At 42.1% G+C, this 26,661-nt stretch overlaps 1 protein-coding gene across 3 annotated transcripts in view; it reads right to left on the bottom strand.

The window, feature by feature from the left end:
* Positions 1–695: 695 nt before the first annotated feature.
* The window catches only part of ARL6IP6 (ADP ribosylation factor like GTPase 6 interacting protein 6), a 313,141-nt gene continuing 287,175 nt past the window's right edge, over positions 696–26,661 (bottom strand). For all 3 annotated transcript variants that reach the window (XM_044074907.1, XM_044074909.1, XM_044074908.1), the window contains one exon: positions 696–1,215. In XM_044074907.1, coding sequence (XP_043930842.1) covers positions 1,122–1,215 — 94 coding nt within the window. In that variant the 3' untranslated portion in view covers positions 696–1,121. The remainder of the gene's footprint in view (positions 1,216–26,661) is intronic.

Below are 26,661 nucleotides of genomic sequence, written 5' to 3'. Positions count from 1 at the left end.
CTTTACGTGCTACAGTTTTCCAAAACAAAACATTAAGACAAACTACATAAGCAATGGAAAATCTGGAGGTTCAAATGTCATGGCATGCAGAGATAGAGGGGGTATTGTAAACTAAATGTAGGAATTTCAGATAAAGGCAGTACAATTTGGAGAGAAATGAAGTACATCCTAACTGTAAACTAACCAGGGTGGGGTCCAGATGTTAAATCAACAAAATGCTTTGAGAAGCAGAAAAAGACGACAATGTTTTCCCAATCAGTGATAAAATGGCAGTAAACAGACAAGTACTTCATTAACAAAGAAAACCGAGGAGTGAAAACAACTTAAAGTGCAAGACTGGGGAAGACTACACTCCAGAAAGAAAGTAGGCCAACAAATGGCTAGAATTCAGTGTACCCTGAACAACTAAGTCAGTGGAGAAAAGGTGTATAGAGTCACACAAGAAAGAAAAAGAACAAAAGTTGAGAACTTCACATGACACATTTAGTGGAGGAAGCAAAATTGATGAAAGTGCAGAAACTCCAAACACAATTTTGGACAGTGCTTGGTACAATGCAGTGGCTAAGGAGGAAGTATGTAAAGAACGGTAATTAAGTACATGGAACTCTAAACACCAATCACAAGTAAATCTGAAAAGGAATACTCCATGTTTGTGTACAACTATTCAATGATATTAAAAACAAATATTCCATGAATGTATGTAAAAGCACATTTATAAAAAAATATACATTTCTTAGCCCAAAGTCAAAATGCTTAGCCTCAAAATTTTGTGCAAATGATTACATTACATTCTAAAATGCTATTCATAAAATAGCAAGCATATATTTTCAGTGCATCGAAAGTACATCTCTGTTCCTTTTATTTGGTCCTATTGTACAACAACCCCCTCCTTAAAAAGTAGTCAATTTGCTGGTAATTACTTAAAATCTTCAGACTATATAATCCACATCCCCTATTCAATTCTGAAATATAAAAAACTGCAAATGTCAAAGGCACACAGGTGTTGTTTGAATTAAGGCAGCAGCAGAAGCAACAGAAAGCCCTCAAAAGTCTTGATAATTTTCCATTATGCTGTGCTGAAGGTTCACCTCCCAATTCAGTGTTGGCATAGCAACTTTAACTTAGCTAAGACTCCACATGACAGTAAGGGCTGCCATGATGCCATTCAATATCGCCATAGTGTATCCAATATGGAAAGAATGTCCTGTCATTTTCCTAAAAACAAAATAAAGATAGTCTGTCAAGAAAGTTGGCACAGTCTGATACACCTGGCATAGTTTACTGGACAGAGGTATTTAAGCAGACCATATAAATAACACCAACTCTCCTTATCTATAGTGTTTTCATATATAGATTTACTTACAAACCAGTGATTTTCCTTTTGCTGACAGTTGCAGTTACCATCCACTGCATTATCTGAAAACAGTTTCTGCTATAAAACACTCTTATCTAATGAAATACATTCCATCAACACAGCATTATACTTACCTGCATCAAACGTAGTCCACATAAAGAGTCCCAAAAAATGAACCCTGTGGAACACCACCTAGAGAGACAATCAGCGAACACCTTCACACAGACTATACAAAGAAAAGTAGCACTTAATTAGGGGATTGCTGTGTATTGGTGCAGTAAGCAAGAAAACACAACATATACTTCAAAGAAACAGGCCATCTCATAACTTAAAGCACATACAGAAACAGTAATGTAAAGAGGACTTTATCAGTGATGACATTGCAAATAACTGCGAAGTGTGTGCCTAAAAATATACTACCAGAAAGTTGTCATTCTACAGCTGGATTTATCTTGTGGAATGGCCAGCAGATAATGTGAAAAATTAAGAGTTCTGTACTTACCATAACTTGGCATCTGTGTTGTCCATTTTCATTCTTCTTCACTGATGGGTTGCAGATCAGACCCGGCAGCATTTTCAAGACTTTGGATCCTAGTCTCGAGTTCCTCCTTCTTCCCATAATACACTACACCACCCCTAACTCCTCAGACTGATTTTGCTGCCTACTGATTTAAAGAAACAGGATAGAAAGAAAAAGAAACTGAAGCGCCAACCAGGAACACGAAAGCTCCTATATCATCCTAGATCCTTCTAGGATTGACAAGCCCAGGGGATGTTTGGGAGGGAAGGTGAGGAAGAATGAAAATGGACAACATAGATGTCAAGTTATGGTAAGTGCATAACTCCAAATTCTGATGATGTCCTTTTTATTGTTCCTCACTGATGGGTCAGTCCCCAGCTACAAAACTCTAGGGAGGCCCTCAAAGAAGGCTTTGTCGGAGCACTGCCGAACCAAGGAAGCTCTGCAGGCAATGTCCAACTTGCAATATGTCACAAAGTTATAAGTCTTTGACCAAGTGGTTGCAGCACAGATATCATTACTAGGAGCACTGGAAGAAAAGGCAGATGAGAGACCTGGTAGCAAAGATTCTAGAAGGACAAAGCGATTCCAAACAATTCTGGGAATAAATCAGCAAAAAAGTACAGTTTTGTACCTACCATAAATGTAGATGTTCGAGTGCTAATACAGCTGCAGTAATCACAGATGGGTTTTCTGCCATCAGGCGGTCCCTCGGTCGGCCGAATTCCAAAGTCTTGGTCCGGCGTCGTCGCTTTCTCTTCTTACGTCAGTGAGGCCAGAGTATATAAGACACAGCCGACGCCATGTTCTTCAGTCTTTCTTGCCCCAGATGTCAGGTGCCCCCCGAAAGAAGGCAATACATAAATTATGCTTATATGCGTATACATGTAATGCAATATAATCCAAAAACAGTGGTTGCAAGCAAATAAACCTTAGAAGGATAACCCAGTCAGGCTGTATGAAGAGGTTGTTGGGCCCCAATGCCTTTACCAAGAGGGGAAGGAGGGAGGGAAACCTGTACTGCAGCTGTATTAGCACTCGAACATCTACATTTATGGTAGGTACAAAACTGTACTATGTTCATCGTGCATACAGCTGCAGTAATCACAGATGGGTAGAATCCCAAAGCTACGCACAGGGTGGTAGGTACTAGGAGGAACTGGGTTGAGCCAGAATGCCCTGCAAAACAGCAGTGGCAAAGCCTGCTCTTGTTCTGGAATATAAAGGCAGGTGGTAGTGTTTTGTGAAGGTATGTACAGAACTCCAAGTGGCTGCCTCCAGAATATCTTTGGTAGGAACTCCTCTGAGGAATGCTATAGAGGTAGCTGTGGCTCTGGTGGAGTGTGATCTGATACCTGTAGGAACAGATTTCCCATGATAGGAGTAACAAAACCGTATGCAGTGGCCTATCCACTTTGAAATAGTCTGCTTGGAAACTGGCTTCCCTTGAGCCCCTACAGCATAGGACACAAAGAGTTGTTCTGATTTCCTGAAGGACTTTGTTCTGTCCAAATAGTAACGTAGCTGCCTATGGATGTCTAAGGAATGTAGCAGCCTTTCCCCTTTGTTTTGAGGATTGGGGTAAAAGGTAGGAAGGTGTATGGCTTGATTTAAAGCTACCCTAGATACCACTTTAGGCATAAATGATGGGTTGGTACGAAGGGAGACCCTGTCCTGATGGAAAATGAGAAAGGGCTGCACCGTCATGAGGGCCTGTAATTCCGAAACTCTACGAGCTGAAGTGATAGCTAGAAGGAAGGCAGTTTTCCAGGACAAATATTGCAAATCTGTTGAGGCAGCTGGTTCAAAAGGAGGCAATGTTAATTTTTCTAGTATGTAATTAAGATCCCAGGCTGGTATTGGTTTCCTTGGTGGTCTAATATTCTTAGCCCCTCTGAGGAACTGTCGTAAGAGTGGGTGAGAAAATAAAGGAGGATCCGTGTTGTATTCTGCAGAAATAGCTGAGGCATGGATTTTTATGGAAGAAAATGAAAGTCCACTGTTCAGCAGCTCAGCTAGATATTGTAATACCCGAGGCAAGTTCAGTTTTCTAGGGTCCTGGCCTTTTTTCGCATTCCAAGAACAAAACCGCTTCCATTTTGCGGAGTAAGCTTTTCTAGTTGATGGTCTTCTGGCCTCCAAAATGACATCCTGCACCTCCTTGGAGAGTAGGGTCTGTTGTGGTGTTAAGAAATTTTCCATGCAGCGAGATTGAGTGTTTTCAGCTGACTGTGGAGAGTTTTGTAACTGTGCTGAGTAGGCAGAAGTGGCATTAGAGGCAGGGACCAAGGAGGAGTATGTGTTAGGCTCCTCAGCAATGGGTACCAGTGTTGCCTTGGCCAATCTGGAGCAATCAGTATCATCTTCGGTCTGTCTGCTCTTGCTTTCAAAGGTACCTTGGGCAGAAGAGGCAGAGGTGGGAATGCGTAAACTGTCCATGCTGTCCAACTGAATGAAAGGGCGTCCACTCTCCAGGCCTTTGGATGAAAGGTCCTCGAACAAAACTTTTCCAATTGATGATTCCTGTGGGAGGCAAAAAGATCTATGTCTGGCTTCCCCCACACTTGGGTTATTTCTGCAAACACCTGTGGATGTAACTTCCATTCGTGTGGATCTGTCATATTTCTGCTTAATTTGTCTGCCAGTGTGCTTTCCAATCCTGGCAGGTACTGTGCTTGAAGTTCGATTTGCCATTCCAGAGCCAAGTTCCAAAGGGTCATGGCTAGTCTGCACAAGGGGTATGAATGTGTTCCTCCTTGTTTATGTACCACATTACTGTGGTGTTGTCTGTTCTTATGAGTAATTGTCCTGGATGCAGGAAGTCCTTGAAAGCTGTAATTGCATTTATTACTGCTAGCATTTCTTTTTGATTGATGTGGAGGTGCTTTTCTTTTTGGGACCATTTGCCCTGGATGCACCTGTCCGTCATGTGTGCCCCCAAGCGTAATCTGAGGCGTCTGTTGTGATAACTTGCTTTGCTTGAGGCTTGCAGAATGGGAGGCCTGTGTTTGCTTGACATGCTTGTGCCCACCATAGAAATTCCTTTTGCAAACATGGGATTATTGGTAGTATTGTTTCCAAACTGTGACTGTGTTGAGACCATAGGTTTTTTAGGTACCATTGAAGTTTCCTCATATGCAGCTTTGCACATGGGATTAGAAGAATGCAAGATGCCATGAATCCCAGAGCCTGCAGGATTTTCCTTGCAGTAAGCCTGGTACTTTTTGCTAGTATTTTGAAGTACTGAGATAGTTGCCCTTGTTTTTCTGGCGAAGATAGGCCATCTGGGTGTTTGTGTCCAAGTTGGCACCCAGGAAGGTTATTTTCTGAGATGGTGTTAGCCTTGATTTCTCTTTGTTGATTGTGTATCCCAGGGCATGCAATAGCCGTGTCACATATGTCAGATGTTCCAGAAGTATGTGCTTGCTGTCCGCTTGGATCAGGCAGTCGTCCAAATAAGGGTAAATTTGTATCCCTTGAAGTCTGCAGTAGGCAATCACTGATGCCAGGCACTTTGTGAATACTCTGGGCTGAGTAGATAAGCCAAAGGGCAATGCAGAGAATTGATAGTGGATTGAACCTGCAAGAAATCTGAGGTATCTTCTGCAGCTTTGTCTGATTGGGACATGCAGGTATGCCTCCTTGAGGTCCAATGTTACCAGCCAAAACTCCTTGCCCAGCATGGGAAGAAGTTGCTGTAATGTGAGCATCTTGAATTTTGGTGCAGTAGAAATGTGTTTAGGATGGATAAGTCCAAAATGGGTCTCCAGTCGGTTCCTTTCCTTGGTACCAGAAAAAGCCTTGAATAAAAACCTTGACCTTGTTCGTGAGAAGGTACCTCTTGAATAGCTCTCATGTTTAAGAGCTTTGAAAATTGTAGTTGTGCCTCTGCCCTTTGATTCTGTGGCAGGTTTGGCATGCCTCTCATTTTTGGAAGAGTGTGGAAATGAAATTTGTAGCCTCTGTTTATAATGTCCAGGATCCATTTGTCTGTTGTGACAATATGCCAATTGTTTGCAAATAATGCTAGCTTTCCTCCCAAAGGTGCTGCCAACTGAGACGTGCTTGGCATGGAAATGAGGGAGTCATTGGGTTTGCTTCCTGTATTGTTGTGCACTGTCCTCGCCACCTCTTGGTGCTGGAGTTTGCCATTGTCGTCCTCTATATGATCCTTGTGATTGCCCTCTGCCCCTTGTGCGCCTGTATCTACCTCTTTGGGGCTTGTCAGTGGCTGGAAAGGACCAGTTCTTTGAAGGCCAATTTCTGCTAAAACGTGGTGGTTGGACCTGGAAAAAGGTTTTGACAGTTTGCATGGATTTGGCTTTTTCTTCCATTTTCCGTCATATCTCCTCAGCATTAGTACCAAACAGCACATCCTTTTGTAAAGGAGCATGTAGAAGTTTAGCTTTCACATGATCAGGCAAGTTTTGTTCTCTAAGCCAAGCATGTCTGCGAATGACTGATCCTGTAGCAGCCGCTCTACTTGAAGCCTCTAGGGCATCATAACCACATTGTAAAGTGTGTTTACCCACTTGCTCTGCACTATGCATCATATCCTGTAACTCCTTTAAATCTGGTTGTTCAGGTTGAGACATTTTGTTCCTTAATTGTGATAACAGGAACTGTTAATATTTAAGCATATGAAACTGACAATTTAAGGCCTCATGGCTAGGGTGGCCGAGGTATATACCTTTTTACCCCACCTTTCTAAAGATCTTGATTCCCTTTCTGCAGGAAGTGGATTCTTGGCAGTGGAGGCCTTCAATCCCTTGGGGCCTTGTGAAATGGTTTCAGGGTCAGCATTATGGCTTTTGAAGAGAAATTGGTGAGAGCTGGGTACTCTGTAATACCTATCAGGTTTGACTGGTGCAGGAGGCAGAGAATCCGGGTTAAGGCAAGCCTCGAATAGACATCATCCAGTATGTCCAAAACAGGGGTATAGCCAGAGGTCTGTGTTGAGGTAACAAAAGAAATTCCCCAAGTCTTTTCTTGGAATCTGAAAAGTCTTGGCCTTCCCAATGGAAGTGTTCCCTCAAGGTGTGCAAGGTTTCCCCAAAGGAAAAATCCTCAGGAGGGGATACAGAAGGAATGGACTGTTCTGCATCCGAATCCTCAAAAGGAGAGTAAGAGTGTTCCTCTGCATCAGAATGTTCTGATAAAATGGATCCCTGATCAGAAGAGGGAGAATCTTCCTCCACTCTGGGTCTCTTGTCTGGAGGGGGTTGCGAACCTCTGATAAGAGTAATTAAATCCTCAGCCATTTTAAGCATCTGTTTTTTAGGCATGGGACCTGGAGATGGGCCCTGTGCAACAGGCCTCGTGGGATGCCTGGCTGCTTTGGATCTAGTAAAGGCCTTAATTGAAAAAGAAGAGGAGGGCCTAAATACACCATGGGTGGAGGTGGACCTGTCCACATTAGTAGGCTCAACATTAGCAAAGGCTTCGGTTGTAGTCTGGGAAAGGGCCGAGGTCCCAGCGGTCTCGGGTACAGAGGACACCGCCAAAGGAGTGTTGTCGGTAGTCAGGGACTGCAAAGGCATCTCGCTGAGAACTGGACCACGTGTAGCCTGTTTTGGCGGGGACCGCGGGCCTCGCGTGTCGGTCCTTTTCCTTGCGTTTTTTGGACAAAACGGTAGTCGGAGTGTCCAACGACATTTTATAATCAAAAGCTTTACCAAAGTAGTGTTGGGCGAACTCCGCCCGACGCTTAATAGTGCGTTTATTGAAGGTAGCGCAAAAGCGACAGCCTGAGACGTCGTGGTCTGGGCCCAAACAAGGTATGCAGAGGGAATGGAAATCCTTATGCGGTATTTGCTTCCCACAAGAAATACAATTATTAACTTTTTCTGACATCGGTCTGAGGCAAGAAAAGTTTCCAACGGGTACTTAGCTTTAATGAAGACTTCGGTTTCCAAAATTTTCGTAATTCAGGAGCTGGCCGACCGGCACTTGCGAACTGCTTCTGCTTCGGGCACCGCGCGGCAAAAAAGACTGGAGAACATGGCGTCGGCTGTGTCTTATATACTCTGGCCTCACTGACGTAAGAAGAGAAAGCGACAACAACCGACGCCAGACCAAGACTTTGGAATTCGGCCGACCGAGGGACCGCCTGACGGCAGAAAACCCATCTGTGATTACTGCAGCTGTATGCACGATGAACATCAAACAGTAATCCATTTGGTCAGTGTAATTTTGGGGACCGGTTTACCTAAGCGGTTATTAGAAAAGACAAACACCTAGTCAGACTTTCGGTACTGTTGATCCTGTGAAGGTAGAAATGTAACTGCCTGAACATCAAGTAGGTGCATTCACCTTATTAGAAAAGTTGGGAAAGAAAAACTGGCAATTGTATGGCTCGATTACTGTTAGGTTCTGTGGCTATTTTTGGGTATAAAGGAGGGATTGGTCTGGAGGGACACCCTATCTTTATGGAAAATAACATAAGGATGCTTGACATAGAAGACCCGAAGCTCTGAAATTCGTTTTGCTGATGTAACAACAAACAAAACACAACAAACAAAACACAACAAACAAACAAAAAACAAAAAAAACAAACAAACAAAAAAGACGGACAAAAAACAAAACAAAAAAAACTGGTTTACATGAAATAAATTTCATTTCGGAATCTATCATCTTTTCAAAAGTTTTCCAAGTCGGTCCTTGAAGAACAGTGAAATCCCAAGGTCTAAGCAGACAGTTTCCTTTCATGAAAGTTTTACATAATTTGGAAATAGTCAAGAAGAGAATTAATTTCCAGCGTGAATACTCAAAATAGCTGCAAACTGAAGTCTGGACAAGACCATAAATAAAAGTAAAACAAAGGCTCAAAAATAGGAACAATTTTAAAAAATTGACAGAACAACAGGTTTTGCATCAGCATGAAATTTCTGAAGAGTATGAAGTCAAACTCCAATATTTTCTAACTTCAGTCTTCAACGATTTGTGCTGCAGAAATCGGGACAGGGTCTCAAGTACTGCTGCCACAAACCTAGAAAGCAATTTAAATAACTGAGCAAAAAAAACAAACGAACAAAAAAAACACAAGTATTCTCGGAAGTAGCGAGCAGCCAGATTGTCTGATCGGAAGAAACTATACTGCCCCACACTTCTGGATCAGAGAATAAGCAGCAGCCCTCTGGGAGAAAGCAGTTACCAGATCCTAACTTTAGGATTCAAGGAGAGGACCAACCACATATAGTGGATAAAAAAAAAAAAAAAAAAAAGTGTACACACCCCTGTTAAAATGCCAGGTATTTGTGATGTAAAATATATATATAAAAAAAAAAGAGACCACAATAAATCATTTCAAAACTTTTCCTACCTTTTAGTACGACTTATAACCTCTACAATTAAATTGAAAAAATCTGTTAGGGGAAAAATATAAAAAATAGAAAACGTACAATAAGCTGGTTGCATAAGTGTATACACCCTTAAACTAATACTTTATTGAAGCACCTTTTGATTTAATTACAGCATTCAGTCTTCTTGGGTAGGAGTTTATCAGCATGGCACATCTTGACTCAGTAATATTTGCCCACTCTTACTTGCAAAAGCACTCCAAATCTGTCAGATTGCAAGGGCATCTCTTGTGCACAGTCCTCTTTAGGTCACCCCACAGATTTTCTATAAGATTTAGGTCCAGGCTCTGGGTGAGCCATTCCAAAACTTTAAATTTTCTTTTGGTGAAGCTATTCTTTTGTTGATTTGGATGTATGCTTGGGGTCATTGTCATGCTGAAAGGTGAAATTCCTTCATCTTTCTAGCAGACGCCTGAAGGTTTTGGGTTCAAAGTGACTGGTATTTGGAACTGTTCATAATTCCCTCCACCTTGACTAAAGCCCCAGTTCCAGCTGAAGAAAAGCAACCCCAAAGCATGATACTGCCACCACCATGCTTCAATGTGGGGATGGTGTTCTTTTGGTGATGCAAAGTGCTGTTTCTGCACCAAACGTACCTTTTGGAATTGTGACCAAAATGTTCAACCTTGGTCTAATCAGACAATAACACATTTTCCCCACATGCCTTTGGGAGATTATGTATTGTTTTGCAAATTTTAGCTGGGCCTGGATGTTTTCCTGTGTAAGAAAAGGCTTGCAACCCTACCCTATAGACCAGACATATGGAGAATACGGGAGATTGTTGTCACATGTAGTACACAACCAGTACTTGTCAGAAATGCCTGCAGCTTCTTCAGTGTTGCTGCAGGTCTCTTGGCAACCTCCCTGACCAGTTTTTATATGGTCTTTTCAGCAATCTTGGAGGTATGTCCAGTTCTTTGCAACGTCACTGTTGTCCCATATTTTCTCCACTTTTTGATGACTGCCTTCACTGTGTCCCATGACATATCCAATGCTGTGGAATTTTTTTGTACCCTTTTCCCCAACTGATACCTTTCAACAATGAGATCCCTTTGATGCTTTGTAAGCTCTCTACAAACCACGGCTTTTGCTTTAGCAAGCAACTGAGTAAATGTCAGGAAAATCCTACTAGGACAGCTGAACTTCATTTAGGGTTAATCAGTCTCTTTAATTGATGGCAGGTATATACCCAAGAAGACTGAATGCTGTAATTAAAGCAAAAGGTGCATCAACAAAGTATTAATTTAAGGGTGTGCACACTATGCAGCCAGCTTATTGTAGGTTTTTTTTCCTTTACTCCCCCCCCCCCCCCCCCCAACAGATTTCTTTTTCAATTGAATTGTACAGGTTATAGGTCATAATAAAGGTGGGAAAAGTTTTGAAATGATTTAGTGTGATCTCATTTTTTTTATATCACAAAAACCTGGCATTTTAACAGGGGGGTGTACACTTTTTATATCCACTGTGGATCAGATCTGAAGGGGAAGGCAGGATATGAGAGGCTTTTTTTTTTTACACTTGTGATACGAGGAGGTAGTTGCAAAGCTCTATGCCTCACGAGGGAAGGTCTAATCAGTTAGATGTGGAGACTAAGGAACCGATGAAAGTGGCAGTTGATATGAAAACCTTTTAAAGATCGCCCCTGTCAGTTTTGGGGAATATCTGGGAACTGACGGAGGTTCTAGGAACTTAGTATGCAAGGAATTGGATCCGAAATACTCTGTTGTAGTTCTGTTTAGTTCATTTTTTTTTAAGAGGGTTTCAACCCCTAACAGAATCATTTCACATGTCTGGTAGGGCACAATGAGAGGGTTTAAAAACATATCTGCCAGTCTGACAAATAGAGAAGTTGACATTAATGTGAAACCGAAAGTTTGCAAGATTTTCAGACCTTTGCTCTTTATCTTGTAGTATTAAGATAGCAGCAAGATTAAAAACTCCTAAAAGAATCTTATAAGCTTTACTAGGCTGTCTCAAATCACTGATATTGCCTTCTATAGGCAGCATTCAGTACCATTATGCTTGAGGGAATTAGCATGCACATAGACCGGGCACACTGAAGGCAGACAAGTAGGTATACACCTGGCCAGAATCGAATGATGAACCTGTAGCTGTGAGGCAGCAAAGTTATCACTGTGTTACAGTGTAAGCTGTCTTAAAGAAGAGAGCAGAGAACAGACACACTGACCATCTAGATAGTCATGGCTCTTGCACTTTTAACAGTGAGAACAACCATACAAAGTGATTTCCTGTTAAAAAGCAAGCTTTGAAACTGTAGGTTGTTGGAAGGCAGAGTTAGCAAGCACAGAAACACCAACGATGTAACCATTGAAAAGATACAAGTAGAAACACCTCATACTAAAGATTTACTGCTAAAAATTAACTCAAACTGCAGCTGCTAGGTGAAGTTAGCAAGCAGAGAAACAATGTAACCACTGACAAAAAACAAATATGACCAATGGAGACTGATGGGGTCTATAAGCTTAGAAGTAGTACAAAATATCCACAGTGTTTACCGAGGGAGGACCTATCAAAGAAAAAAAAAAAAGAAAGACAATACTGGAAAAAGTGTATGGATTATACAACATAATTAGCCAAACAAACTTTCTTACAGCTCGAGATATTGGAATCTTCTGTCTTACCATGTTGGTGACAAACTATCTGGGAAGTTAGGGATGGTGTAGTGCATTGTGGGAAGACAGAGGAACTCGAGACTAGTATCCAAAGTCTTGGAAATGCAGTAGAGTCAGATCTGTAACCCATTAGTGAGAAAGATTAGTTGTGTAAAATCTTACCATAACCATAGATGTCCTTCCCTTCCACACTGCAGTATTCTCACTTTTGGGATCCCCCACCTCAGGCGACCCAAACGTCCAGCTCCTATGCAAAAGCTTAAGTCTGGTTGCTGTAAGGTGCATGGGACATCACATGCAGGGTCATACACCAAGGGCCATAAATGTGACATCTGCATGCACAGACCTCAGAAATGACTGCTCAGTTGGACAACAGTTTAAGGAGAACAGGAATGATGGCATCCAGAGAAGGAAAATGTCATGAAGGGGGGCAGAAGGGAGGGCAGGAAAACTGCAAGATGGAAGAGAAGGACATCTATGGTTATGGCAAGATTTTACACAACTAATTAATGTCGTCCTATTCTCATGTTGCAGTATTCTCACTTGTGGGAAGAGTACCACAGCTGCGTGTGAATAAAATCTTTTCCAGGTCAGACTGTTAAATTCCAAGTGCTGGGGGAGGGGGACAGACCAGAAAAAGGAGGATAGCACCTTTACCAAAGTTTTTGGAATTTTTTAAAACTCTTTCCTAATCTTGAAATAATATATTAACCACACAGCCCAGCTGTGTACATAAAGTTACTGTAACACAAGGGAAATATTGCCAGCCCAGCTATCTGGAATTTTGTAAATAATTATTTGTTATTTGAGAATATTAATACGACTTCTATAGAAAATGTAAAAAAGGAGACTATGCCAGCCCAGCTATCTGGAATTTTGTAAATAGTTATAGGTCATTTGTGAATACCAGCATGATGCAATTGCTTGCGTTACCAAATGTATTACATGTTGTGTATATTGAACTATTGGCACAGAAGTGTGTGTGTTGAACACAGTTTGTTTAGTACTGAGCTTTAAGGATGTGTTCACAGTGTACCCTACTGCAAAAGAACAAAAATGTATATAAGCTATATACCTGTGCAAATGTATATGTTTTAACAACAGAAATTGGAACATAGAGGGTTAACTTGCATAACTTCAAGAAAATAAGTTGAAATTAAATTGCTTTAGGACTGTGATATAAAAGTTAGTTTCAATGCAGCACGGAGACAGGATGTCTAAAACTAGGGTGCCTTCTGCACTGCTTTGTGTTTATTTTTTTTAAAAAGAGATGTTAAAATTGTTAGTTACTGACAAAAGGGGGTTTAGCCTGGGAACTGAAATCAGGTGACAAAAAGTGATGTCATCCAAGCAAACCCAGGAGTAATATTTGACATTAATTTAAGTACTCTCAGAGAGAGACTGGGCATTTTGTATTTTGTCTTTGACCTGGAAACATCTACTCAATCACATCTGCATTTGGCTTGCTCTGTATTTGACCTGGAAACATCCACTCCATCACATCTGCACTCACCTTGCTCTGTACGCCAAGTATTTAGGGCACAGTAATAACTTTTTAGATTCAGATAGGAATATAGTAAAGATTAGTTTAGATGTTTTCTTTGAGACTGTCCTACAATGTTTAAATATTTCCTGTGATTTTGAATTCTGAAGTTACTGTGTTGATTTACTGAGTATTGTCTTGTACTTTTATTATTAAATATATTTAAACCTATCTTTGTGGCTGGCATTTGTGAGGCATATTTAAGCTCATAGAGTACTTGCATATCTATATGGTGACCCTATATAGGCCACTCCTAAATAGCCTTGCTCTTGGACAGGACTACCATTTGGATTAATACTAACATTACACAGTAGAATTGAACACCCTTTGTTAAGGGCCGTAAAAAGTAGCTGTAAGAGTGGTTGGTGGCAGTGGAAACTACCTCACAGTCTGGGCAGAATGAGGCATAGCTATTAAACCTGTGCCAGCCTTTCCCAGGAGTGTGTTCGTGTTTGTATACAAATCAAACCTCAAAGAGTGTGTGTATGAGTGTGTGTGCATATGTGTGCATGTCAGTTACCTCAGCAGGGACACGAAGCACTGGTTGGACAGAGGGGGTGCTGGAGGTTTTGGCTTGGACACTCAGCTGAGATCTCAAAACTATAGCTGTGCCAGTGGGGAGTCTTAATGGGGGATATGGAGAAACCAGCCCCAAACTGACTGTGGTCTGTGTGTGCTCTTATGGGAAACTGCACTTCACTGTGTGTGTGTGTACTTGTCATCCTACCAGTGTATACGTCCCCTAGCTGTTGCCAGTGGTGAGGATTGAGACTCAGATTACTGGGCCAGTGCAGAGGGGTCACACTTACCATAACAATAAATGTTGGAATGATCATTGCTGCAGTAGCCCTAGCTATACTGATTGTATCCTGGCAAGCTTCCAAAGCTTCAGGGCACCTTCCACGTACCTAAATAATCAGCTTGAGCTGAGCTGACTAAATACAGGTTTGGGTGCAAAGCTTTCACACTAACAGAGAGAGGGAGGCTGAGCCCTGAAAGGAAAGTGCTGGAAACAAGAAGTATTAGCATAAACACCACACCAAAAACAAGAGGGATGGAGGTGGGGAGCAGTTACTGTAGTGGTGATCATTCAAACATCTACTGTGATGGCAAGTTTACTTACACAATTGTAATATGTTCAAAGCTTTTTAATCCTACTGATCACTACTGCACTAGACTTAACTATACAGACAGACAACCCTAGCTTACTACATTTGGGAGGTGCAAGGGTCCAGCAGCACCTGGAGGAATGGTTCTAGCAAAACCTGTTCTCGACCTAGAGAAAGAATCATTCTTGTATTGCCTTTCCAAAAAATCCATGCATAATTTCAAAACCCTACTGGAGTGGAACTTGACCCTTCCTGGAATAGTTTTGTTATGGGGAGTATAAAAGGCAACAGCCTGAGACAACCATTTGGAAATAGTCTGTTTTGACATGGGTTGGCCCTTCTTACTATCACAAGAAATTAGCAATTTAGTTCCTTCAAGAAAGTATTTCCTGACATAGAGTAGTCCAAATACAGGCTTTGCTGTATTCTGGACTTTTGGAAAGTTCCTGTGTTGCCCATTTCCTTTCTTGGATAAAGGGAGGCTTCTTTGTTCACCAGTGGCAGTGGGGAGCTTAGAGCAGCCTATCTATCCCTGGAGGAGTGTTCCCAGCACAAGAATCTGGTAGTCTATTGGCCGTTTTGGGCCAATTTCTAGCTCTTTCAGGTCCCCCTGTATAAAACCCGCTTTGGCGCGATTTTGCGCATAGAGCAGCTCCGCTTAATTGGGTTTAAACCATTCTCGGCTCCACAAAGTCTGCTCTTCACTTTTTCCCTTAGAACTGATCTAGTTCTCATAATAAACACCCTATTCCTACTCTAAAGCCTGGCACTTGCTCACTAATGCAATTATAGAAGTCAGCACTAAAAAATTAAAAGCACTACACCCTCACAAACTCCCCTTGAGTACCTTGTTCCCCACTGGCCTTTTTTTTCAATTATAAAGGAATTCCCAATACTATTCTAGCATGTCCAAAGGTCAGTTGTCAAATCTCCTCTCCGGTCCAGCTGGTGAATCTGGGTATCTTGAGGCAATGTTACAACTGCCTCATGTACACAGTCAACCCTCTCCTCCTCCCAACAAATTCCAACACATGTGAGAGATGCAACCATATAGCCAAACTGGAGGCTAGCTCTCTCAACTCAGTACTGGCGTAACCAGTCAGGAGAAGAAGGAAACCACACTCACTACAATTCCAGTCTCACATAGACCTCCCACGACAGCAAACCAAACACAAACACACAAAAACATACTCGGAGGCTCTAAATAAAAATCTGCCTAAGCAGCAGAGACCTCCAAAGCAGACACACAAGCAACCGCTACCCCAAAACAAAACACGTGCAACACACAGCTCACAAAGCCAGTGTGCCGAACAGTCACAGCCCTTAAGGCTAAACAACACACCTGATACACTTGTAATAGGTGACTATCGTCAGGCACACTGACGTCCCGCTCACCAGGCTGAACAAGGAGAAGGTCACGGTGAGCTGCCTGTCGGGCGCTAGGATCCGCCACATAACACAAGCACTCAGGTCACTCCAAGGCAAGTACAAATATGACTCAGTCATCATCCATGCTGGTGTGAATGACCTGAGACGTAACTCCCTGGACTACATGAAAAGAGACATGGAAAAGCTCTCTGAGCATGTAGCCCAGGCTGATATGACCCTGACCTTGAGTAGCATCTTACCCTCACCAAGAATGATGCCACAATATGAAGACAAGATGATCAATTTCAACAATTGGCTTAAGTATTGGTGTCATTCAAAGGGGATCCGATGCCGGTCAGCCTGGGATGGCATGCTCGACAAGCCACAATACTTCGTTAGGGACGGCTTGCACCTGTCACCCCTGGGCTTTAGGATATTGGCAAAGGCTCTTGCCACCCCCATAGTGCCTTTTTTAGGCAAGGCTCAAAAGACAAACCCACCTCCATAGGTATCACAGGGGATAAGAAACTAAGAGTAATGCTCCTCAATGCCAGAAGTCTAAACCTCAAGATGCACACACTCGAAACTCTCCTTAGCATGGAGAGCATCAACATCTGTGCAGTAACAGAAACCTGGTTCAAGGCTCCCGAGAGCACCCCAGCACTACCAGGTTGGACCGAACCACAAAAGGAGGGGGGGTATCAATATTTGTCAAAGATACTCGCACCTCCAGGTTGGTGGCACAGCACGAAGCATCAGAGACTATCCATGTGCAACTAACAGTGGATAAAACTGCCTTCCAGTTTATAGCCTGCTACAGACCACCCTCCCAAACCCAGGAACCCCACTCGGCCTTTCTGAGAACACTGGAAAATATGAAGGTCTCTCCAAACACCATTATATTGGGCGACTTCAACTACCCAAACATAGACTGGGAGCATTACTCTAGCTCCAACACCCTAGCCCAAAGGTTCCTAGAATTTATAAACTCAAATGCTATGGAACAACTTGTTACCACTCCCACAAGAGGGGAAAACATACTGGACCTGATCATCACCAACATGGGGACTCTATGCTCCAGACCAGGAGCGTATCCCTCACTGGTAAGATCAGACCACAAACTAATCTCACTGAATATTCACATCCCGACCCCACCCCCTGCCCAGAAAACCACAGTGAAAAACTTCTCTAAAGCAAATTTCACACTCCTCAAAACCGAGGTGGAATCCTTCAAAGCCCCCGGGCCAGTGGAAAATACGGCCCAGACTGCAGAATCCTTTATAAACGCATTCTATGAACACCTTCAGGAATGCATAGATCATGCAATCCCAAATAAAACCAAGACCCAATCCTCCAAAGGCAGGCGTCCTGTCTGGTGGACCCCAGCCATAAACAAACTATACAATAGGAGGAGGAAGCTACTACATGATAGAGCAAAATCCCAAAAAGGGAAGGCATCTCTGATCAGTATTAGCAAAAAACTACGGGCACTCATAAAATCGTCTAAGGCCAGCTTCGAGAGAAAAATTGCACAGGACACTAAGGATAATCACAAGGCTTTCTTTAGTTATGTTAGGAACCTGGGAGGGAATTCCCAGATATGCTCAGAATTAGTCCAAAATGACTTAAAATACACCGAACCCACAGACATTGCCAACATCCTAGCTGACAGGTTCAGCGCAAACTACCCCCCCTCGCCACCAAAAGGGCAAATATCTATCCCAGCAGAGTGCTGCCCCCCTGACATCTCAGATGCTCAGGTAAGAGCCACCCTCTCCAAAGCAAAAAACACAGCATCAATGGGACCAGACTGTGTCCCGGGCTGCGTCCTACATGAACTCCAAGAAGAGCTAAACCCAAACATAAAACTACTGTTCAATCTCAGCCTTACTACAGGATATGCACCCAAAGAGTGGCGTACAGCAACAATGGTCCCTCTCCACAAAGGTGGTGCCTCAACGGATCCTGGAAACTATCGCCCCATAAGCCTGACTAGCTTGGTCTGCAAAGCTATGGAAAGGATCATCATGGACCTCATAAATAAAGATATTGGGGACCTACAGACACTGGATCCTACCCAGTTCGGCTTTGTTAAGGGCAGATCCTGCCTCTTAAACCTGGTCGATTTCTTTGAAACAGTCATCAAGGCCATTGACAAGGGGAAGGTGGTCCACACAGCCTACCTGGACCTCACAAAAGCCTTCGATACAATACCCCACTCGGGCATTATAGATAAGCTCACCAGCTTAAATATAAACCCCTATGTCACTAGATGGGTTGCAAACTGGCTCAAGGACAGAACCCACATGGTTAGAATTGCTGGAGCCATGTCAGACTCCAAACTAGTTACAAGTGGCGTCCCACAAGGCTCAGTCCTGGGACCTCTCTTGTTCGGTATATATTTCTTGGAGGTACAGGCCAACACGGAAGGACTGTGGCTGACCAAGTTCACAGATGACTGCAAACTAGGTGCCATAATAGACTCTCCAGCCGACACAAGCATCCTACAAAACAGCCTCATAGAAACAGACAACTGGTGCCAGAGCCATGGCCTCCAGCTAAATGCCAAAAAGTGTATAGTCATCCCCTATGGCAAAAACAAAGTGCCCACAAATGACCACATAGGTGGTAATCCATTAAGTACGGAAGAAGTAGTTAGGGACCTGGGGACCCAAGTTGATAGCAATCTCTCATTTGAAAACCACGTGGCCAAAGTGGTTAGAAAAACATTTTATATAGCCCACCTAATCATGAAGGGATTCACATCTAGACCAGGGGAGGTCATCGTGCCTCTTTACTCATCCCTCATCAGGCCCATAATTGAGTACAATGCCCCTTTTGGGATGTACCTTACCAGACACCTGCAGCAACTGGAAAGTCCTAAAAGTACCTCACCAAGAGGATCAAAGTGCTCAAACAGATGCCATATGCTGCCCGCTTAAAGAAACTCCAGCTCTACTCAGTGGCATACCGCCTGCTCAGAGGCGATCTGTGCCTGACGTATAAAGCCATGTCCAACCCGGAATTAATGGACATGCTGCACCTCAGAAAATCCAAATCCCATCGAGCTACGCACTCAAAAGACTTGAACCTCAGCACTGAAATAAATAGGACATGCTGGAGGGACAGATTCATAACCCAGAGGCTCCCTTCACTCTGGAATAAAATCCCAGTCCAGGTTAGGCAGAGTCCCTCATTGACTCTCTTCAAGACAAATCTTGATGAGTGGATGGGAGATCGTAGGTTTACCCCGGGTATCACTTCTGTGTCACTGTTAGACAGAGGCACAGTATACTAACCTCGAAAAAGGGCATAGCAAAATTCATTTAAAATGGGTGGCGAAAGCCAAACACACTCTGGCTAGGCTTATAAATGCCCTAGGGCAGATAGCCTAGTATGAACCTATGAACCTAAGTACCCACACAGTCTTGGGACACACAAGGTATGGAGTATCCCTTCTCCCTCATTTTTAGGCTCGGGAAAGAAAATGGGGAGATAAACAGTTTGGCTTAAAATAAACTCTTAATACCCCCTAAGGGTTAAGAGGAGGATTGCTTCTCAAAGAAATCCCTATCTCTTTGGGAAATGAGATTGAGTTGCAACCTGTCATTGTGAGTCAACCCTTACTCCTCCGGCAGAGGTCACAGCAATTTGTAAAACAATTTTCAATATTAAGAATCTTCAGTCAGCCTGATTAGTTGTTTTAAATGGAGTAAGTGATAGCTTATTTAATGCAATTTGACACGTGAATGCATTAAGTGAGGTGGATAGGTGGGGAGACATGCTGAAATGGCTGATTAACCAGCACCCATTCTGGTTTTACAATATTTGCGCAAGTTACTTTCCTATGGCCTTTTTTTATTCCTTCATCAAGGTTTTACTACTGGCACCAACTAGAAAACCTTTTCCATTTGCTAACACATGGCTTTCTAGTAGAAGGCTTTTTGTCTCCATTAACACCTGCTGCACATCCTCAGTAAGCAGCTGCCTAAAGGGAATTAAAATGTAATCACCTAAGCAGTCATTTTAGAAGTTTATTGGGGGTAGGGTGCATTAAAAAAACATGATCTTGTGTGAGCAGATCTATTCTGTGAGGAAGCTTGTGTTAATTGCCATTGGCCATTTCCAAAAGGGAGAACTCTCTGTCTGTGCCAGAAGGGAGTTGCCACAATGATCTTGGGGCATCCCTTATGAATCTTCAGAAGTACCCTAAATATCAGTAGAAAGGGTGGAAAAGCATACAGAAGACATTCCTGTCCAAAGAAAGGAAAAGGCATCTGTCTTCTAAGTCTTCTTGCATGGAATCCTGGAGCAGAATCTTGCCAGCTGACTGTTCAGAGAGAGGGAAATAGGTCTACTTATGGAACTCTCCAACGTTGGATCAAATCTTGGAAGACCGCTGATTTAGTTTCCATTTTTGAGGGTCTGCCCTTGTCCGGCGCACAAATTTGCTTTGACAGAATGTAGGATGCCTGCAGAGTGAAACTGTGCTGTGAAGGTGTATATAAGGCCCCTTAAATAGTCATTCTGACTTGTTTGACTGTCCTTGGTCGGGGGGGGGGGGATTCTTTTTGGAACGTCCTAGCCATTTCTTCATAAAATGTCGATTTACCAGCATTTTGTTCATAGAGTTTCTTTATTTTTTTGCCAAAACTAGATGAGGCATTAGGACACCCCTTAGAAATTTTGGAAGAGGAAGGATGAAAAATCTTGAAGATTCCCCTGTATCAACTTATCCCTTTCATCACACATTTTAATAACCTCTGCAGCACAACAACCAAATACTAAATCTTTATTCAAATAAGAATTTAAAATCTCATTTTTCACACCATCTAAGAGGTTATGAAGAAGCAGCCAGGCAAACATCAAAACAGTACCAGTGGCATAGTCCTGGCAGAAGTATCAACGGAGTCATATGTATTACTGTAAACAATTCGTTGCAACTTGTATAATGGAAGTAGCTAAATATAAAGCACATTTCCTCACAAGAAAAGACTGCAGATGAAACATTTCTTAGACTTTCACAATTAGAATAAACTAAGATACGAGCCTGACGAGTCAAAAATCTGAAAAAGTTGCAGAAGCATAGACTTTTTACATACTTTATAATCTTCCCATCCTTGCTTGAAAGAACAGGACTGGAATAAACCAAATGTTTAACAGTAGGATTAACTAAGCCTATAGATGCTGGGTCAGGTTTGGGAATAACGTATAAACATTTAAAGGACTGAGGAACTTTCTACATTTTATCTGCCTCTTTTGGGGCAGCAGGCTGACTATTAGGAAAACCACAGACAATGACACATCCTCCAGAGTTGACAGAACTGGGGGAAATGGGTGAACGTTCTGGAAATTCCTTCTGTAATAGCTCATAGTGTTTTCTGAGGGACTGTGAAACCTCACTGCTCTCGCACTTAAAAAAAAAAAAAAAAAAAAAAAAGAAAATGAGCTCTCCTCAGAGTCTGAACCAGGAATTGGAGGGAGATGCAGGGAGTTTTCCTCAATATTTCTGGCCAGATTCAGGATCTTGAATCTCTTCAGGAAAAGAGGTATGCCTCTTTCTTTTACTGGAAACCACCATACAAGAAGGATCAAACAGCCTGAATTAAACTCCAAGCCAGATTTGGTAAACTACTCCTGTCTTGCTTGTAACAAAACTAACTGTGCCTATAAATACAAATTCAAAACATAATATTAATACAATAAAAATCTGACAGAAAGAGCCTGTATGTATACATAATCTTAATTGTATTAATATGATGTAAGAGGTGATGTCATTTATTTATCATGGTTGTTGACTGGTTCTCCTATTTTTGAATTTGTATAGGCACAGTTAGTTTTGTATAAGTAAGTCTGATGAAGCGGAATAGATCCGTGAAAGCACCAACTTTTCCATTAAACGCGTTTTATTTCTGCCGTGTGTAACCAGTGATTTGTTGCTTTTGTTTAATGATTTATCGACCCCATGTAAGCAAAAGCTTACAAACTCGAATGCTTAGAACAGCGAAAAAAAATCACCGTTACAAAAAATAAAACACTTTAAACAAAGTGGGGGGGCTTCACCCTCCACTTTAATATATCAACTCCAAGATTGCACTACAGTGACGAAAACGGCAAAGTAACTGACGCGGCCAAGCGATTTCTTTCCCAGGGAAAGAATTTGCTTATATGCCGCTTTGTCATTTTGCCCTTTCAAGTTCGACCAAGACACATTCAAAAGAATGCGTCTAATAGGAACCGTTTAGCTTTCTGTTTCTTTTTGACATGAAAAAATGGGGCCAACAGTGTTATTAGTGGCAGCAATAGCTTTCCCAGGAGTGGGCACATCACTGACTAAACAGGGAAGCCTCCTCTGTTCCCTCTACCGGGGCTGACAAGAGTGGCTTCCCTTTGCTCAACAGCCGCAGAGAACGCAGCAAACTTCTAGTCCACAGTAACAGTGATGCAACACCAGGATCCAGGGTAAAAAAAAAGAAGTGGTTTGAGGAAAAAGATATGGCCACAGCAGAGTCACCAACATGCAGCTGAAGCAAATTTGTAGCCTGCTGTGGTGTCAAAGGCTGCATGCTTAACTTTTTCTTTTTGTGGCTGGAAGAACGATTGACTGTGGGACTGGTAGTTTGTTCCACGGCAAAGTTGGGCAAGCCTGGGAATTTTGAAGAGCCAAGCCAAGGGTTTAGCTTGGCTTTTCGAGCCCACTAAGAGTTGAGCCAGACTACAAGAGTAACCGCTACGTTAAAAATAACCAAATCTGGAAATTCAGGGATTTTTTTTTTTTATTAAATTAACTACAGTTACAGCCAAGCACACACTGATAAACACTCATTTGAGTGAACATCGGCAGTGTTGCACTTCCTAAGGGCTTGCACCCAGCCAGTCCTTTACCTTGCTCAGGCTACAGGTTTCCTGATGGATGAAAACTAATGGGGATAATTACAGTAAGTACAACAGAAATGGTGCCTTAGCCAATAGGAAAAATGTATTTTCCCCTGTCCTGGTCCAGTGGTGATTTAGTGCACAGCAGTTTCATCACACTTTGCAGGAAATGGTCAAAACAAAAAAAATGGGTACAAAATACACATACTATCCTTGTGTATAATCTCCCCTCTGACTGAAGTTGTTACAAAACAGAATTATAATAATGATGGCAAATTGGAGCTCTGATACTGTTCCTCCAGCAAACCAGAGCAATCATAACTGTCCTTTGCTGTCATGTATCTCATGCCCCAAAAATAATAGTCCCTTTCAATAAACCAATTCCCCACCAAAAAAAGAATGCAAAATTTAAGAACTACAGTAACATGTTGCTATTTCAACTTGTGGTTGGTCAACATATGCACTGCCCAAGTCATAACAGTTATTTGCCAGCAGTAATATCCTGACCTTTTGCCTTCATGTACAAGATGCCTCCCCACACCCCTTGACCAAAAAGGTAGCTACTTTCTGTGAACATCTCTGATGCTTGACAATGTGGAAAGTGAAGGAAGAAAAAAAAAGGACCAAAACAATAATATAGTAATTTTAACATGTTGCTTTTGAACACACATACTCCCTCCAAAATGTACACAAAGCACCTCAGAGATTCATTGCATCACTTTAAAATCAGGAAGACTGAGAGACTAGGGCTTATTTCAATAAACACATAAGAATCTTGCCCATGCTGCCTTAGTATCAAGTAGTGCTTTCCACATTCGATCTCTCTCTCACTAAAACATGCCCATCTCCCTTAGTGGATGCATGCAAGCACTTTGGATTAAAGGAAATAAAGCACTTATCCTACAAATGAGCTACAAACCTTTTTATAAAGTAATTCCTCAGCTACAAAATCTTGCAATTGTCCTCCTCTCCCACATGAAATGTTTAAATCCTCTTCCTTTTTGGTAATGTGACACCAGTCTCTCTAGAATTCCAGCCAGCTACAGTGCTTAGCTATACAGACCAGACCTAACAAAGTACTCTCAACTTGCAGGTCTAGTCGAATCGGCTGTTTCTCAAAAAACAACTTGGGATTGTGGCTCAGCCCCCCTCCCCATTTTGGGGTGTTTCAAATAGTATGGCGAGTCTTAGGTCAAGTAAACACTTGTCCAACAACACTAGGTAAACTTTTGCGGTTCAGTATTTCCTGGTTCACGACTGTCTTATCAGGATTTTCATCTTCGTGCTTCTGGGATTTCAGCCTCCTTTAAGTGAGCAACCCAATTCTTAAAACATCTCCTTTAAGTTACCAATGAAAGGCAAACCCTTTTAGTATGCTCCATCACAAAATTCCACTTTAGACAAAAGCAAACTTCGGTGCATAACAGTACAATAACATCTCTCATCAGCTTTGTCTATGTATACTGTACAAAGACACTTCCTTTTCCATCAGACTCATGCATTACAAAGCCCATGTATTCAGCCTCAGTTTCCTCACAGAATGGCCGCAGGGAACTCTTAACTTGAAATTCTGTGGGCCAGAAGCACGTTTATTTTATTTAGATCTTAACTTGCACACTGCTTCATTTGTAAATGTCAAGGCTCCCTCAGCCAAGTTTTAATACTGCTGGCAAAGTTGGCTTATTCAGGGTAGAACACGGATCAATGACCCATGTTATACCCAAACAGAATACTAATTAAACAACGGCCATTACAGGCTCAAGTCTGGTTTATATATTAAAATAAAAGAATGTACAGCATATAAATCGCAGGCAAACAAAATATATACATAGAATATTTAACAAACTGAATGCATGTACTGTTACACTCAGGTGGAACAGAAAAGGGAATACAGAGAAAGTAGAACAGGTGGTGAACTTATTGGCAATAATAGCTAGTATGGGAAAAGTAAGTGAACAAAAAGATGAAAGGGGGTTCTAGATACAAAGTGGGTTTAGCATACTAATGGTGTGGTAAAATGAATCCTCGTTTAGGATAAGTTAATCTCGCAGAACAATATGTGGGGGGGAAAGGTATTATGCAGCTGTAAATGTTGGCTTAAGTGTTTTCTTTAGATGGACAAATACATTCAGATGGTATTGTTTGGATTGTGGCCTGAACGGGGAGTACTGTGATCAGTTAAATCAGAAGGAAGTGACTGCTATAGTTCTGCAGCCAGTACAGAGAAGCAATGGCTGCTAGATTGCAGTCTGAGGGGGTTGCATGGGAAGGACTGGCTTATATTTAATCTAGGTATCTTATGCTCTGTTAAAACAACCTGATCTCTGCTAAAAATGGCATCTGAATAATTGTGATCATCATGCACCATTGAAAGAAGAATGGTGAGGATGCAGGGAGTAGAGGTGGTGAAGGTGGACGAGTTTAAAATACTTGGGATCAACAGTTCAGAGTAATGGCGAGTGTGGAAGAGAGGTGAAGAAGAGTACAGGCAGGATGGAGTGGGTGGAGAAGAGTGTCAGGAGTGATTTGTGACAGACTAGTACCAGTAAGAGTGAAAGGGAAGGTCTACAAGAGGGTAGTGAGACCAGCTAGGTTATATATGGGTTGGAGACAGTGGCATTGACAAAAAGGCAGGAGTCAGAGCTGGATGTGGCAGAATTAAAGATGTTAAGATTTGCACTGGGTGTGACGAGGGTGGACAGGATTAGGAATAAGTATATTAGAGGGTCAGCCCAGCTTGGAAGGTTTGGAGACAAAGCCAGAAAGGCAAGATTATGTTGGTTTGGACATGTGCTGATGAGGGATGCAGAGTATACTGGGAAAAAGATGCTTAGGATGAAGCTGCCAGGTAACAGGAAAAAAAGAGGAAGGCCTAAGATTAGGTTTATGGATGTGGCGAGAGAGGACATGCAGGTGGTTGGTGTGACACAGCAAGATGCAGAGGACAGGAAACAATGGAAACAGATGATCTGCTGTGGCGACCCCTAATGGGAGCAGCCGAAAGAAGAAGATGCACCATTCGACCAGCTACCCTTAATTTCTTGGTTGCCATAACTGCCATTGTATTTGTTCCTTCCAATATGTAGCTACAAACTGTACCAAATTCACTCTGCATTTACCGTGCGACATTTCAGATATACACAATGGCAACCTAGATGCCTCAGTTCCCAGTGGCAATTTCACAAGGCCATTCTTCTGCACCAACCAAGTTTTCATAGAGTCCATTAACTCTAGTTCATCTTTTCCTTCAAATATTCAGCTCTTAAAGTTTTCCTTTGAATAATTTTCCCCAGTGCAACCAACTACTGTTGCCAATATTCCACTTAACCACACAAATTTTCCATATCAACTTAAACTTCAACTACATGCTGCTGAACCGGTATCATGAAAAACCGTTGGGAATGCAAAAACTCAAAAGTCAATGTCAATTTCAGTCTTAAGACTCAAACAATCCAAATACATGCAACAAACCCAATATTAATACTTTCAAATGTCTCACTTTTTTCAGTTGAATATTAATTTTAACCATGGGACACTGTCATGGTTGTGAGCCTTCTCATCACTGCATATTCCTTCTCCCACATTCACTGTTTCAGCCATTTCATTATATGCAATTTTGTCAAACTCTGCAAGTCACAGTTAAAGTGGTACTTGCGTATTATCCCAACCAGATTTTCACAACAGTGGTTGCTTCCCGATCAGTGAATGTGCTTGAAATGGAAAACTGTGTGTTTTCTTTAACAAAATTGGTTGGTTTCCAGACGGCTACAAACACAAAGTACACAACATACTGTTGTTGTTTCTTCATGCTCTTTAACAGCACCAGCATGTCGCTGCATTGCAAGGCTGCCCACTGAACATTCTTTGTCAGCCTATGCTGTGAAATAACAGACATACTAC

Source organism: Protopterus annectens, chromosome 6.part0, assembly GCF_019279795.1.
Source record: "Protopterus annectens isolate FY-2018-M chromosome 6.part0, PAN1.0, whole genome shotgun sequence".
NCBI lineage: Eukaryota > Metazoa > Chordata > Ceratodontiformes > Protopteridae > Protopterus > Protopterus annectens.
This window is presented reverse-complemented; position numbering and strand designations above follow the sequence as displayed.